Source organism: Chaetomium fimeti, assembly GCF_033439085.1.
Source record: "Chaetomium fimeti strain CBS 168.71 chromosome Unknown B0H64scaffold_4, whole genome shotgun sequence".
NCBI lineage: Eukaryota > Fungi > Ascomycota > Sordariomycetes > Sordariales > Chaetomiaceae > Chaetomium > Chaetomium fimeti.
Window position 1 is genome coordinate 4095196 of NW_026944332.1, and position 12103 is coordinate 4107298.

Here is a 12103-nt window from a genome sequence, read left to right on the forward strand (position 1 = left end):
CGTTATGCACAGCAAGAGCCAGCGAAGAAAAAGAACCTCAAGTCATCGACTCCTCGCAAAGATTTGTAAAGCCGCTATCTCCAAGCGTAACTTATTATAAACCTAATCCAATGCGGTAGCTTATCTCGATTAATACTGCTCCAGATGATCGGGAACAATCCCACCCTTTTACCTCACCACAAAGTGACGACTTCTGATTGCTGGGCAAAAATGGTGACATGACGCCTGCGATTCGGAAGCCTCCGCAAGGCTAAACAGCGATCTGCATTGAATCCTCACAACTCAACCCATCACAAAAACCAGGCTGTTAATCGCCTCGCCCGCCCTCGAAGGTGTACAACAAACAACCAACCTGGCATGAGCCACCAACCCCGCCGTTATTGCCTGGACAAAAAGAAGAACCGTCAGCATCGTGCCAATTTTCGAAGCACAATCAGTAAAGACAGAGCCACTTACACTTCGTATAATCCTCTCTGACAAGAACGTAAGCAGTTAGGCTCTGCGACGTCCCCAATGGGTAACGGAAGCTCTGCTTCTCGACCGTGGTGACACAGCCACCAACCCACTCGACGCTATAATCATAGTTCACCCCGTTGTTATCTTTGCCTCGCGACTTAATCGGCGCGTCGCCCGGCCTGATGGTGCCGTCGTTGAGGTCGCCAAAGTAGAGCGCGAAGCTGTCCTGGTAGTCGGAGTTAATCTCACCGCGGTCCGGGAAGTCGGCCCCGTTGAAGCAGCGGATGGGGTCGCGCGTCAGCGGCCTCACGCTTGGGCCGGGGTTGGCAGAGGTAGTGACGGGAGTGACGGAAGCGGGATGCGAGGTACTGTAGGGGTCTGTGGTCGCCGTGACGCTGTGCATCGTGGTGTGCGTCGCGGTGCTTTCAGCCGTGGAGCTGGACTGGTCGGGCTCCCCCGAAACTCCCCCGCCGATCCTTGGCCTCTCGTTACAGGACCCGGGAGGGCAGTAACCCCTTGGGCAGGCGAAATCGCACAGCCCGTAGTCATTGGGCGCCGAATCTACGGGAAAGCCCACCGTGTCCCTAATCACTGGCGGTGGAGCGTTGAGAGCTCCGGTTAGGTCGCAAGTGCAAATATTTGACGGGCAGTAACCAAAGTTGCACCCGTAGGAGCACAACCCTTCGAAAGGGCCACCTGCCGAACCGTGTCCTTTAGTACAAGTCGGTGGGAGGAAAGGGGAGACCGTCTCGACAACCAAGGGAACCTCCACTGTGCCACAGGCGGAGGGTGGGCAATATCCGAGGTTGCAGTTAAAGGAGCACAAGCCCCAGTAATTTGCGCTTTTACCAGGGGCTGGGTATCCCACAACGCCGGTGTACGGTGGTTTCGTTTTCTGTATGCCCATAGCCTGGCAGAGACAGGCGCCGATAGGGCAGTACCCGAGTGAACAGGCATACGAACAAAGTCCGGCGAAGTCTCCGGCGCCCGTGCCGCGGATGCACACTTTGTTATCGGTAGAGGGCTTCGTAGAGATACTGCCTTCCGACAAGGCGTGACCGACCCAGGCGTTCCAATTCACCAGCGTGCAGCTGGAGGTGATGGACTCCCCGGATGACGTTGCAAAGACAGTACCTCCACGGGAAAGCGAGACTGTCACTGGTCCGGTACGGTCGTTAAAAGGGACATTTCCGTGGTAAAGGCCGGCGCCTCCGTCAGGTGTGTCCCTCCACTTCCCGGTGGTGGCCCGACCCCCGATATTCACAGTAACGGTTGCGTCGGAGCCGAGCAATGCCGTATAGAAGACGGCATCGCCCATGACCTGTGCCGGCGGGAACTCCAGCTGCAGCTGAGAAGCAGTGTTGCCGGTTGTCTGCCCGCTACCTACATACATCCCCTATCAGCATCTAGTGCGTCTCCCCTCTTTTTGCGGTATAGGACCTTGCTTACCACAGGCGGACGCGGGATTAGGCCGATACCAGAAGGTAATCCCCTCCTTGGTAATCTCTGTCGTATTCTTGACGTACATGTCGATCGAGAACGGAAGGAAAGCGCGCCATGAATCGTGCGGCATACCGGTTACGAAGTCAAAGGGTGCGCTCGACAGGGCACCCAGGGCATCGTTCCGTATGGGTCCGATGTAATGCGACTCGCCATAGTCGTTCCAACTTATGATTTGCACCCATTCCGGTTGCACGTACAGGACCTCTTGCCACCGGTCAAACCACAGATTGTCGCCCCTTGTTCAACGAAGTCAGTTCCGGCCCGTCATTAGTACACAACGGACGAATGAAGAATAACATACCGCCATAGCCAGTTCTTTTCCCACCGAGGTAGATTGGTGTAGAACCACGGCGACACTGGCATCATGTACGGTTTCCCGTTCAGGTACTGGAGGTAGGAAGCGTCGATATAAGTGTCCATATCTTGGGGGCCCCACGGCCAGGCCGCCCAACTGAACAACCCATCCGCCACACCGTCGGATATTTCAATGGCTGCCTTGGCGCCCAGCGAGGACCAGTCCGGGACCAAGAAGCAGCCGGTAACCTCTTTAATATCGTGCCAGTCGTCCGCATTCTCCCAACCTTCAAACGTTGAGACGAAGGGGCGGCCACTATAATGGTAGTAAGAGCTTCTGTCCATGTAGGCTCCAATGGTAGACATGACCAGTGCCTTCTCCCAGGGTCCTCTGCCGGCGTAGTCAAAAGAAAAGAACAGTTCAAAGTCTTTCCTCTCGGCCGCCACAAAGGCCCTGGCGATCGAGACACTGTCAATGCCTTCCTTGTACGCCATGTTCAGCGCAAAAGCTGTCATGTGAGCATCCTGGGCCTTTTGTATGTCATCTTCCCAGTCTTCGACAGTGTAGTTCGCAGCGTTGGACACCTGAGAGGTTTTATTAGACTGGAGCCGGTTATTGTAACTCTCGGTGGTGTTAATAACTTGCCATGAAATGTGCAAACACGGCCTTTGCAAGGACATGTCGGGCACCTCCCAGCACCATCAGTGCCAAGGGTAAGAGCCGGACGAGAAACATTGTGAGTAACCAGGGCCGCAGGTGTAATGGAACTCAACATGGCCATCTTGCTAAGATCCTAATAAAGGTCGAGACGCGGGTTTATACCCAATCCCAATGGAACACCACAGGGACCAGCTCCGCCTCAGGGATTGTTGCCCCCCACATCAAGGCAGCGCGAACCGCCCTGAGGGTAGGCTTCACAGGGATAACTACTTGGCTGAACGAACGGACAGGCCCTCGCAGGAACCTTGGGGGCCAAATTGCTGAACTAGCACCGCAGACTATTGAAGACGGCAAGGCAACTGCTGCAACGGGCCGCCCCACTTAGAGTTCTGCTCAAATCGGACTTCTCTCCGGCCAGCTGTGCCGCTGTTCTCGACGTCTGGTGGAGAAAGGCCATGGGGTCTTTGAACAGCATGCCATCAAGCCTTGGGCGACGCTCCGCATGACCATGCGAGAATACTCGTCATCAGGTCATATCCATTATGCGCTGCCGCTAGCATCGTGGTAAGCGCTTGACTTTAGTCGGAGTCGTTCCGCAGACCGTTACCTCATGTACTGAGGTGACAGTGTCCCCTGTTTGACCGGCCGAAAGCTTCTTCACGAGGTCGTTGGCCCCGCTGAAAAACGAAAATGCAGCGTCCTCAAACTAACTATCATTTCCTTTCCGGTGCTTCCTGACACTCTCTCGAGGGCCCACCCGATATGCCAGGTGTCGCGGGTGTTCGACGGAAGCCGCTACAGCTGCTTCCGCTTCAGCGCTTCTCTTTGTCTCGAGAGCTGGGGTAGCCCGAGTGCCAGTACAAAACCCAGAGACCAGATTTGCCGGTGTTATACTGGGCGTTTGTCACTGCCATTTGTATACAGAGATACCAACAATGCGCCTTCGGCTAACTTCTACCCATGACAGCGCGATGGTGTCCGGCCAGCCATTCGGAGACTGGAGATGGGTGCCACTGGCGCTGGCGAGACCATGAGATCGTTCTACCAGTGGCTATCTTAGATGGGAACGCGGGGAAGTGGCTGCGGTTCGGTCACGAGGACCGCATCAGCATATTCTGTGGATTATCTACTGACCCCTTACCGTTACGAGAGGGTGTTGTACGAGTATACCGACTTTTCAAAAAGGAGACACTAAATTAAATCTAGGAATAGGTTGCTTGGACCTGAATGCATGTCGACGGCCTCAGCACTCAAGCAACCAGCACTGAGCAGAGTGCCAGATAGTAGGGTGGGGAGGGATGTACCGATGTAATCATACACGAGCTCGGTACCTACCTAGGTATGTCCATCCTTACCGTGTTACACTTTTGGGCGCCCGCCAATGTGCAAGTGGGAAGGTGGCTGGCGAACCCGAGCAAAGCCCTAACCCGCAATAAGACCCGGAACTGTAAATCGCACCAAGGGAAGTAACGAGTGCGAGGGACTATCCGTATCCATTTTTTGGTCGCAAGTCGCGTTGGGCCATTGGTCGGAACCGGAAGGGAGGGACGTGTCGAGGAAGGCACCTCTCGACAGCGCAAGCTGCCCCTAATAATTGAATAATTGGGCATCCATTTTCCCTCGTAAACTTCATTCTTTAAAGTCCCTTCCCCCTTTCAACCCCCCATTCTAAGGTAGCTCGACAATGCCTCCTTCACCGCTCAGACTTGAGAATATACCCGTGGAGATTTTGACTCGCGTTTGCCAATATGTCGGACTTCTGCACCGCCCCAGCCTCTTATCTTTCGCACTTGCAAACAAGCGTTGCCATTCCCTTGCAAAGAAGTTCTTCTTCCACACCATCCAATTCTCAACCGGCTTCTTGCGCCAGTTCGAATTGGACGTCGGCGAATGTATCCGCATTCTAGACAGAAATGAGGCATTCTCCGACGTCCGCATTCTGCTCATTACAGACCGCAGCCAACGCAACTGGAGGCTTGACCGCGCTCTTGTATCGGCCCACAGTGGCACCGGATCTTGGTCCTTTGGCCTGCCGCTGAGCGTATCCGAGATGGTCGATGCCGACAAGGACAGGCTACAAGGCCTTGAGCGCCGCTCTAGCCTCGTTCTGGCCGAGACCCAGAAAAAGTCCCCCGATATCACCAGTCTGACGCACACGGCCTGGCAGCAGTTGGCCCGCCTTCTGCAAATGTTGCAGGGTCTCGGGGACTTGTTGTACGCGGGCGAATCCCAGGTGCCGCCCTGCCTTCTCCAGGCACTCCTCCAATTTCGGCCGCGCTGCCGACTCCACGTCTTCACTTTCACCCTGCGCAGCCTACTGCTTCCCGAAACCGACCCTAACGAGCTGGCTCTTGTGACAGCGCCGTGCCTCTATAGCATTTGGATGTGGTACCGAGAGACGCAGGGCTACGACGACGACGGTCTGCCATCGTACGAGGCCGAGGCCGTATATAGCATGGTGACGGGTCTGGCACCAAACCTGAAAGAAGCACACTTGTTCCGGGAAGTTGGGCACACCATCGGCTATGGCGAGGAACCGGAGCCTCCCTGTCCGCCATGGAAGGGCTTCACCAATGTTGGCCAAGACTTCACCCGCATCCCGGCGCGGCTCGAATCTCTCACGCTAGGACTCAACCACTGCCTGCCCTTTTCTCGTTTTCTCCTGGATAAGGACGTTGTGGACGGCTGGATAACAAAGACGAATCTGTCCTCCCTCCGCGCCCTGAGGATAAGCCGCCTCGTCAGCCATGGGGCGCTCGAGAGTCTCATAGGAGCTAACAGCTTCCCGTGTTTGACAACGCTGTTGTTCACTTGCGCAGGACAACAAGACCATGCGTACTACGACGGCATTAAACAGTTCATACACGGTCTACCCCAACTCACCAGCCTAGAGATCATCGCGTGGCCACCCGATGAGTCTCTAAGCGCGGCTTTACCCCACGGTCTACGGGAGCTGTGGCTGCGAACACAGGACGTGCTGGGCCAGGGTTTGGACCAAGCAGCCATCCTTGAACTTGCGACCTGTTGCCCACGCATCGAAACGTTGGCCCTCAAAATCCGCAGGTCTCGAGGCAGCGCCGCCGAGGTTGCTCTATACCGAGCTCTCGGCCGCTTCGCGAACTCCCGCCGCCTCGTCCTCACCCTCGACGCGTCCCCTGCCCCGTGGTTTCCAGCCACGACCCCCCACGAAGAACGATCGGACGACTTTAACACGGGGGCTGTGACCTTCGACACTGCCGTCGACCCGTCCTTCGACGACTCCGACAAGGAGTATTTGGACGACGACCTGTTTCCGTACCGCCGCGGCCACATCCGCGACGTCTTCATCAACACGGCCGTCGACGAGACGCTCGCGCGGGCCATCTTCGACACGGTTTGCGCCGCCAAGGCCAGCGCCCACGGCCACGGCGCGGCCCTCGCCCTGGAGCGCGTGATGATTCAGGCCGAAGGAGGCCGGTCCTTCCCACACCGGGGCGGCATGATGCCAACGGCCTTTAACTTGATTCCTTATATGCAGGCTCTCGGTCGTTGCTGGCTGCTGGAACGAGACATGCGCGATGATGCCCGCCATGTGGTCCACGCGCGGGAAATCCACGGGGAACTGCGCCTCCGGATGCTGCGTCCGTATCGGGATGATGACGATGGTAGTTATGAAGATGAGAGTGTCTGCATGTCCATTTTCCGGCGGATCTGGCCTAAGAGGCCGGGCGGGGAGGCTCAGTGGTACAATGATTGGCACAGCTGGCCCCTGTCTGAGACAGCGTAGGGTTGCCAGGCAAGAAAACGGAAACCGACTGTGTCCGATGGGCCACGGTTGGTGGTGCTAGCTGTGAATGTGACCAATGGACTGCTCCATGGTTCCATTGTAAACTGTGTCATATTTAGGTACTGATACATAAACTGCCCCCCACATAAAAGCCCCAATTGTCAAGACATGGTCCACCCGGACAATACCAACCAACATCTCTACAAGCCCCGGATATCTCAAATCCCACCCCGTAGCCGGTAGTGCCCGGATTCGTTTCTCTCAGGCAGAGGATGTAGGGATAGCGTTGGAACTTGAAGTCCGAGTGCCGCCGGCAGTCACGGTCACAGTGATGTATGAATCGCAGAGTCCGTACTCGGATTGGCAACCGAGGTCGTCACGGCATTCATCGCTGGTCCAGCTGCAGAAACCGGCGGCTGAGCAGCAGTTGCCAAAGTAGAGGAGTGTGTCGGTGCACTTGTACTTGTTGGTGTAGCCACAAGTACCGTCAGGGCTGGGAAGATAAGGGGTGGGTGGTCCTGATGTTGGCGTGCTAAGGGGAGGACCGGTCTCGGTGATGGTGCTGCTCACGTCACCTCCTCCTGCGCAGGCTCCGGACTGGCAGTTTCCCGCTCCGCACTCGGCGCTCGTGCTTCCGCAGCTATGAAGTGAGGCCAAGGAGTTAGAAGTTAGAGCAGTCGAGACCTGACCTGGGTGGTTCGATTGGGAGGGAGGGGGTTGGGGTACGTTATTTGGGTACCGAGGTAAGGTACTGAGGAAGTCACTTACACACCGTCGTTGGAACAACAGTTTCCCCACGATCCACCGCACTCTAAGCCGTAAAACTGAGCGCCACAACGTCCATCAAACGTATACCCTGCCTCCTCACAATCACCAAATTGACAGTTTCCGATGCCACAATAGGCTGCGGTTGACCCACAACGGCCCTCGGAGCCACAACACTGCCCAAACTCTGATCCGACGCAGGTGATGGGGATTCCCGTCACATTTAAGCCGCAGGAACCATCCGTTGAGATTATATGGCTGTAAACTGCCATGTGTCAGTGGCACTTGCACATACAGAGAGCCATGTCGAACAGAAACAAAGCAGTGACTTACCAGCCGAGATGCAGTACGTTGCCCCAGGAACGAACCTGTAACAATCGGTGTCGACGGAGGGGTTCAAGTCATAGAAGTCGGACAGCTCAAGCCTGTAGCGGTCGATAAAGTGGCGACATGAGTCCCATGGGTTAGATTGAATCCACAATGTGCAGCTCTCCGGATCAAAAGGTCTGGCCCCGACCTTAGAAATCGCCGTGGCGTCGAGGTGGGCTTTGCTCGTGAGCATGCGGTGGTCAAGGCGGTAGCCATCCGTGAGGCGCAGAAGGGGAACCAGGCTCACGGCCATGAAAGCCAAAGATTTTCGGACCGCCATCTTTCGATTTGAAGAGTATGCCCGCTTCAAAAAAGGACAATACCAAGTCGGGGGATTGCCCAAACGACAGTCAGGGGAGGGTACCCTATCTTTCCTGGGGTTATGATACTACATGTTCCTCGGGGGTCGTCGGCTTTCTCTCGCGCTGGGAAGCGATATAGGCAGGTTAGATTCACTGGTCGGGGTGTAGCAAGGCTCCTGTCGTCCTGCGTCGCACCCCCGCCCAACTGTCCGGTACAAACGGGTACCTGCATGCATTCTCCCCGTGCCGTCATCCCTTCACGCACCAGTGCCTGCGGCATGCGGGTCAACCCCTCCTCTCCATCATATAAGGTGTGTTGGTCCTCTTCATCCTCGGTCGCTACCTACTCGTTCCATCATCCGCCACATTATCCATCCAACGACCCATCGCTATCCCACCCAAGGTTGCAGCCCTCCCGCAATGAAACCAATATTTCACGCACCGGAAATTATCATTCTCGTTTTCCAGTCCTCGAGCGCGGTTGGGGATGGGCTCTCGCTGGCGTCCACATGCAAGTTCCTTGCCTCTGTCTGGCGCATGCATACGGCAGCAATTCTCTACCGTCTCCTGGAGGCCAAGACACCCGCCTTCAACCAAGCACTGTTAGCGGTAAGTCGGACGTCGTCATCAGGCAAATATTCAGTGCCACTAACTGACATGACAGGTCCGAGCGACCAACTTGGTCTGCGATGCTTGCCGGGCCAATAAATCGCCCCCTCGTCCGTTCCCCCTGCATGAGTTAGGAGTCCAGGTCCGGAAGCCGGACATTGGCGAGCTCAAGCAGGTCCAAGACCTGCAGCATCTTGCCCGCTGCGTGGAGCACATGCATTTCCGCGGGAACCACCATGACCAGATGCACCGGTTGGATGACTATGACCTACCGGAAGAAGAGGGTATCCGTCTGGTTTATCGTTTCCACTGCGCCATGTACAGGGTTCTCTTCGCAGGCGCAGTCCTTGCACAGGCATATCTCGAGCCCTTATTCTTAGCTCCCTGCCAAGCACCCCCACGCCTCCTCCATCGCTTGACCACTCTGCGTGTGGACGAGGAGCAGGACCTCGACGGGCTCACCCAACAGGACATTGAGTACCTGGAGCGGTTTCCCGTTTACAACCTCGAAGCTGGCCAGGAAAGGTGGGAGCCAGCGTTCGGCGCCTTGGCGACTTGGCTCCTTGACGACATGGAGAGTACGTTCACAAAGGTTGAGCCGCCAAGGTCTTCCATCAGGTTCCAGGGTATGCGCGCGGAGGAACTGGGCCGCTTGCAAGAAGTCACTTTCTTCCTTGCTGCGTATCACCTCATAACGGACAAGCTGTTCAATAAAGACCGTTGCAACCCTGACGCCGACGATCTCGACATGGTGCCGCCCCCGTTCCCGGGCCGTGTGCGAAAGGTGCCAGTCGTGATGTTTGGAATCTTCCGGCCGGAGGAGGTATCCATGCCTGAGAGTGTTGAGGACTCATCAAGTTGTTACCTCGTCAACGAGCCTCTCATGCCAAAGGAACAGGAGACGCTGACGCCTGTAAACCAGGATAGGCAGGCTCTGGATTGCCCGTCTCCGTGGGCTGCCGATGTGTGGTGGGCGTTGGACATCCTGCATAGACAGTCCGGCCGTCCTAATCTACGGAATGGACGTCCCTCCCCAACCCCTCCTCTCCGGTTTATCGAGTTCATCTTGGCACAATTCTTTAATCAAAGGTTCCAAGACGGCCTGTTTGATGAGGAGTCACCGCATGATCACATGCAGGACTACCAACTTGGGTTTTTGAGCGACCCCGGTTTATTTCGGGACGGCTCTATCACGTTTACTACGTGGCTTTTTGCCCGGGACCAGGCCCAGAGCCTGGGTTACCGCCGGTTGTGGTAGTGACTTATTCCGCTCGGCTGGCTTACATGGTACTACCACACAGATGGCCTGGGTTCAATGTTATCATATCAAAGGTTCTCTCGACTGGACCGGGTTGCATGTAACGCCACGCAGGCCAACCCACATATGCGACCTCAAAACGCATGAGCCGTGTCATCCCGGTAGATCTCTATAGGTGCCTATGGAAAGTGTTACCAGATTCGTTCCAGCAAGCCAATGGTTCTCCCGCTTGTATGCACATGTGCCATGCGCGCTTTAATATCAAATAGGACCCTTCAATGACTGCACAAAGACTCCGTCGCCGAACTAGCTGTCCGATATTGGGTCATTGCTGAGACCGAGAGGGAGCCCGTCATGTCACTCCTTTCCCGGATTCTGTCTGTGGTTCTGGCCGTCAACGCCGTCCATTCGGCCTCCGACTGGCCTGGGCCGCGACAAGTTAGCACCGACGTTGACGGGAACGAGTATATCGATGCTGCCACTGTCGAGGGAGGTGAGAATATTCGGTATTATGGTATGTCCTCGTTCTGTCCTACCTCAGACCCAGCTCGAGCTCTGATGTGATCGAGATATACAGTTGCGAACTTTGCTGAGATGACCCCGACGGTTTTCTATAACTGCAAGTGGATGCCCACCCTGTGCCAGAACGCTGCTGCTTATCTGGGAGCTGGCAATAACGGACCGGTTGAGCTACACTACGACAGGAACGCAGGCCGGCGCAAAGAGCGTCGGCGCCACGCCTGCCCCGATCGCTGGGCCAATGTTCACTGTCTAAACCTCGTCGGACTACCAAACTGGTACACGACCAATGACAATGGTGCTAGGGACTACCCTGTAATGCAGAAATGCGACAAAGAGCCCAAGCGATATCACTACGAGAAGGTGAACGACTTCGACAAGGACGGCAACCCCAAAGTGGCCGCGACCGGTGTCATCGCGTCCTGCGACGAGTTTCCTGCGGCTTCATGGGTACAAGGTGGCTCCGGAGCTCAGACTATATGTGCACCGAACGGTAAAAAGAAAAATGGGGGTGTAAAGGCATGGATGACGGAACAGAACTGGCAGGGAAATATGTTTGGCAACCTCCCCGTAGGTGTTGCCACCTCCTTCTCATGACCCTCAGCGCCGCCATCAATGCTAACGCCTTGATTCGAACCTATAGGCCTGGTTCAGCAGGTTCACACCGAAAGACCGCCTGGGGGCTGAGGACGCCGACCGCATGTATTCGATTTTCAAGTTCAACTTCCAGATGGTTAACCAACCTTCGAACGTTGACATAACTTGGATCACGGCCAACGGCGTGAAGCGCTACTGCACGGGGATCCGCCCGACCAGCTGTAGTGCGACCCTTCGTCCAGGCGAACAGGATATCGTCGATGAAATCAACGAAGCAATTCTGCAGCTGGAGGAAGACGTGAACACAGCATCCCAGGCAAGGATTGCCAATAACACCGTGGCTCGCCATGGCAATGCAAAGCACCAGGAAAAGGCAGACGTGGGCAGTTTGGGAATGGTCATGGCGAGCTAGAGGCGAGTTCCGAGTTCACATACCTACCTCATCCATATTTCTTACTTTCCGATGTGTACCATAGTGGGATAATGAAGAGAGCCGTAGGCCTTACAAGCCTTACACAAGGCCTGTTAGGCTTACCAAGCAAATAAGCCTTACAGACTCAGTAAGCCTTGCAGCCACCCTACCAGATTCAGGGGCTCCGATTTGGCAAGCCGGTAACAACACCCTGGAAGATAGGCTATTAAAACAATACTGGCCTAGAAAAATGGTAGCGAGACCTGAACGCACTAGCGATAGCAACGACAGTGGTAACAGACAGGGCCAGGCTATTTCTATGGCCAGCGCCATTACCAGTGCCAGCCATTGCCATTGGTATTGCCATTGCCATTGCCGTGGCATCGCCAGTGCCGTGGCCAGAGGCATCGCCAGTGCCTTGTATTGCCAAGTGCTTCCCGCCCTGCGACTTCCTCGTAGAGCCCCGTTCCTATATAACGGTACAACCTCCTTCCTCGATTGAATAGCTTCTCTTGCCGTAGTTCAATTGTAAATACTCTCCTCCCTTTTTCGTGATATCCCATGTTCAATTCCAAGCCGTGACATCTTTCTT

The 12103-nt window shown here is 55.6% G+C and overlaps 6 protein-coding genes across 6 annotated transcripts; 3 read left to right on the plus strand and 3 right to left on the minus strand.

Moving 5' to 3' along the window:
* Window positions 1-25: 25 nt before the first annotated feature.
* B0H64DRAFT_398176 (uncharacterized protein) lies at window positions 26-1218 on the minus strand. The gene has a single exon (XM_062803932.1). It carries the CDS (start codon window positions 857-859, stop codon window positions 434-436), a length of 426 nt encoding a protein of 141 aa, XP_062659919.1. The 5' UTR covers window positions 860-1218; the 3' UTR covers window positions 26-433.
* On the minus strand, window positions 959-2934 carry B0H64DRAFT_360745 (glycosyl hydrolase family 71-domain-containing protein; the record flags this gene model as incomplete). Its single annotated transcript, XM_062801713.1, has 3 exons — window positions 959-1839; window positions 1906-2195; window positions 2261-2934. Coding segments are annotated over 3 exons (1845 nt in total), but the record flags the coding sequence as incomplete, so codon positions are not given.
* Window positions 2935-4563: 1629 nt separating this feature from the next.
* Window positions 4564-6810, plus strand: B0H64DRAFT_169614 (uncharacterized protein). Its single transcript, XM_062798743.1, has one exon. It carries the CDS (start codon window positions 4599-4601, stop codon window positions 6678-6680), a length of 2082 nt encoding a protein of 693 aa, XP_062659921.1. The 5' UTR covers window positions 4564-4598; the 3' UTR covers window positions 6681-6810.
* A 131-nt stretch (window positions 6811-6941) lies between these two features.
* Window positions 6942-8251, minus strand: B0H64DRAFT_475216 (uncharacterized protein). The gene is made up of 4 exons (XM_062808088.1): window positions 7779-8251; window positions 7449-7710; window positions 7251-7320; window positions 6942-7173 (listed from the first exon to the last, which is right to left on the minus strand). The coding sequence occupies exons 1-4, from the start codon at window positions 8092-8094 to the stop codon at window positions 7168-7170; spliced, it is 654 nt and encodes a 217-aa protein (XP_062659922.1). The 5' UTR covers window positions 8095-8251; the 3' UTR covers window positions 6942-7167.
* A 157-nt stretch (window positions 8252-8408) lies between these two features.
* Window positions 8409-10193, plus strand: B0H64DRAFT_360747 (uncharacterized protein). Its single transcript, XM_062801714.1, has 2 exons — window positions 8409-8725; window positions 8781-10193. Exons 1-2 carry the CDS (start codon window positions 8537-8539, stop codon window positions 9981-9983), a joined length of 1392 nt encoding a protein of 463 aa, XP_062659923.1. The 5' UTR covers window positions 8409-8536; the 3' UTR covers window positions 9984-10193.
* Window positions 10194-10260: 67 nt separating this feature from the next.
* B0H64DRAFT_475218 (uncharacterized protein) lies at window positions 10261-11711 on the plus strand. Its single transcript, XM_062808089.1, has 4 exons — window positions 10261-10497; window positions 10561-11072; window positions 11146-11513; window positions 11576-11711. Exons 1-3 carry the CDS (start codon window positions 10338-10340, stop codon window positions 11509-11511), a joined length of 1038 nt encoding a protein of 345 aa, XP_062659924.1. The 5' UTR covers window positions 10261-10337; the 3' UTR covers window positions 11512-11513; window positions 11576-11711.
* Window positions 11712-12103: the final 392 nt, after the last annotated feature.

Coding starts and splice junctions, on each gene's coding strand:
- B0H64DRAFT_398176 (XM_062803932.1), bottom strand. CDS start 859: ATGCACAGCGTCACGGCGACCACAGACCCCTACAGTACCTCGCATCCC.
- B0H64DRAFT_475216 (XM_062808088.1), bottom strand. CDS start 8,094: ATGGCGGTCCGAAAATCTTTGGCTTTCATGGCCGTGAGCCTGGTTCCC. Junction 7,711..7,778: donor AACGTACTGCATCTCGGCTG/GTAAGTCACTGC, acceptor GACACATGGCAG/TTTACAGCCATATAATCTCA. Junction 7,321..7,448: donor TGTTGTTCCAACGACGGTGT/GTAAGTGACTTC, acceptor CTCACTTCATAG/CTGCGGAAGCACGAGCGCCG.
- B0H64DRAFT_360747 (XM_062801714.1), top strand. CDS start 8,537: ATGAAACCAATATTTCACGCACCGGAAATTATCATTCTCGTTTTCCAG. Junction 8,726..8,780: donor TCAACCAAGCACTGTTAGCG/GTAAGTCGGACG, acceptor CTGACATGACAG/GTCCGAGCGACCAACTTGGT.
- B0H64DRAFT_475218 (XM_062808089.1), top strand. CDS start 10,338: ATGTCACTCCTTTCCCGGATTCTGTCTGTGGTTCTGGCCGTCAACGCC. Junction 10,498..10,560: donor TGAGAATATTCGGTATTATG/GTATGTCCTCGT, acceptor CGAGATATACAG/TTGCGAACTTTGCTGAGATG. Junction 11,073..11,145: donor ATATGTTTGGCAACCTCCCC/GTAGGTGTTGCC, acceptor TCGAACCTATAG/GCCTGGTTCAGCAGGTTCAC.
- B0H64DRAFT_169614 (XM_062798743.1), top strand. CDS start 4,599: ATGCCTCCTTCACCGCTCAGACTTGAGAATATACCCGTGGAGATTTTG.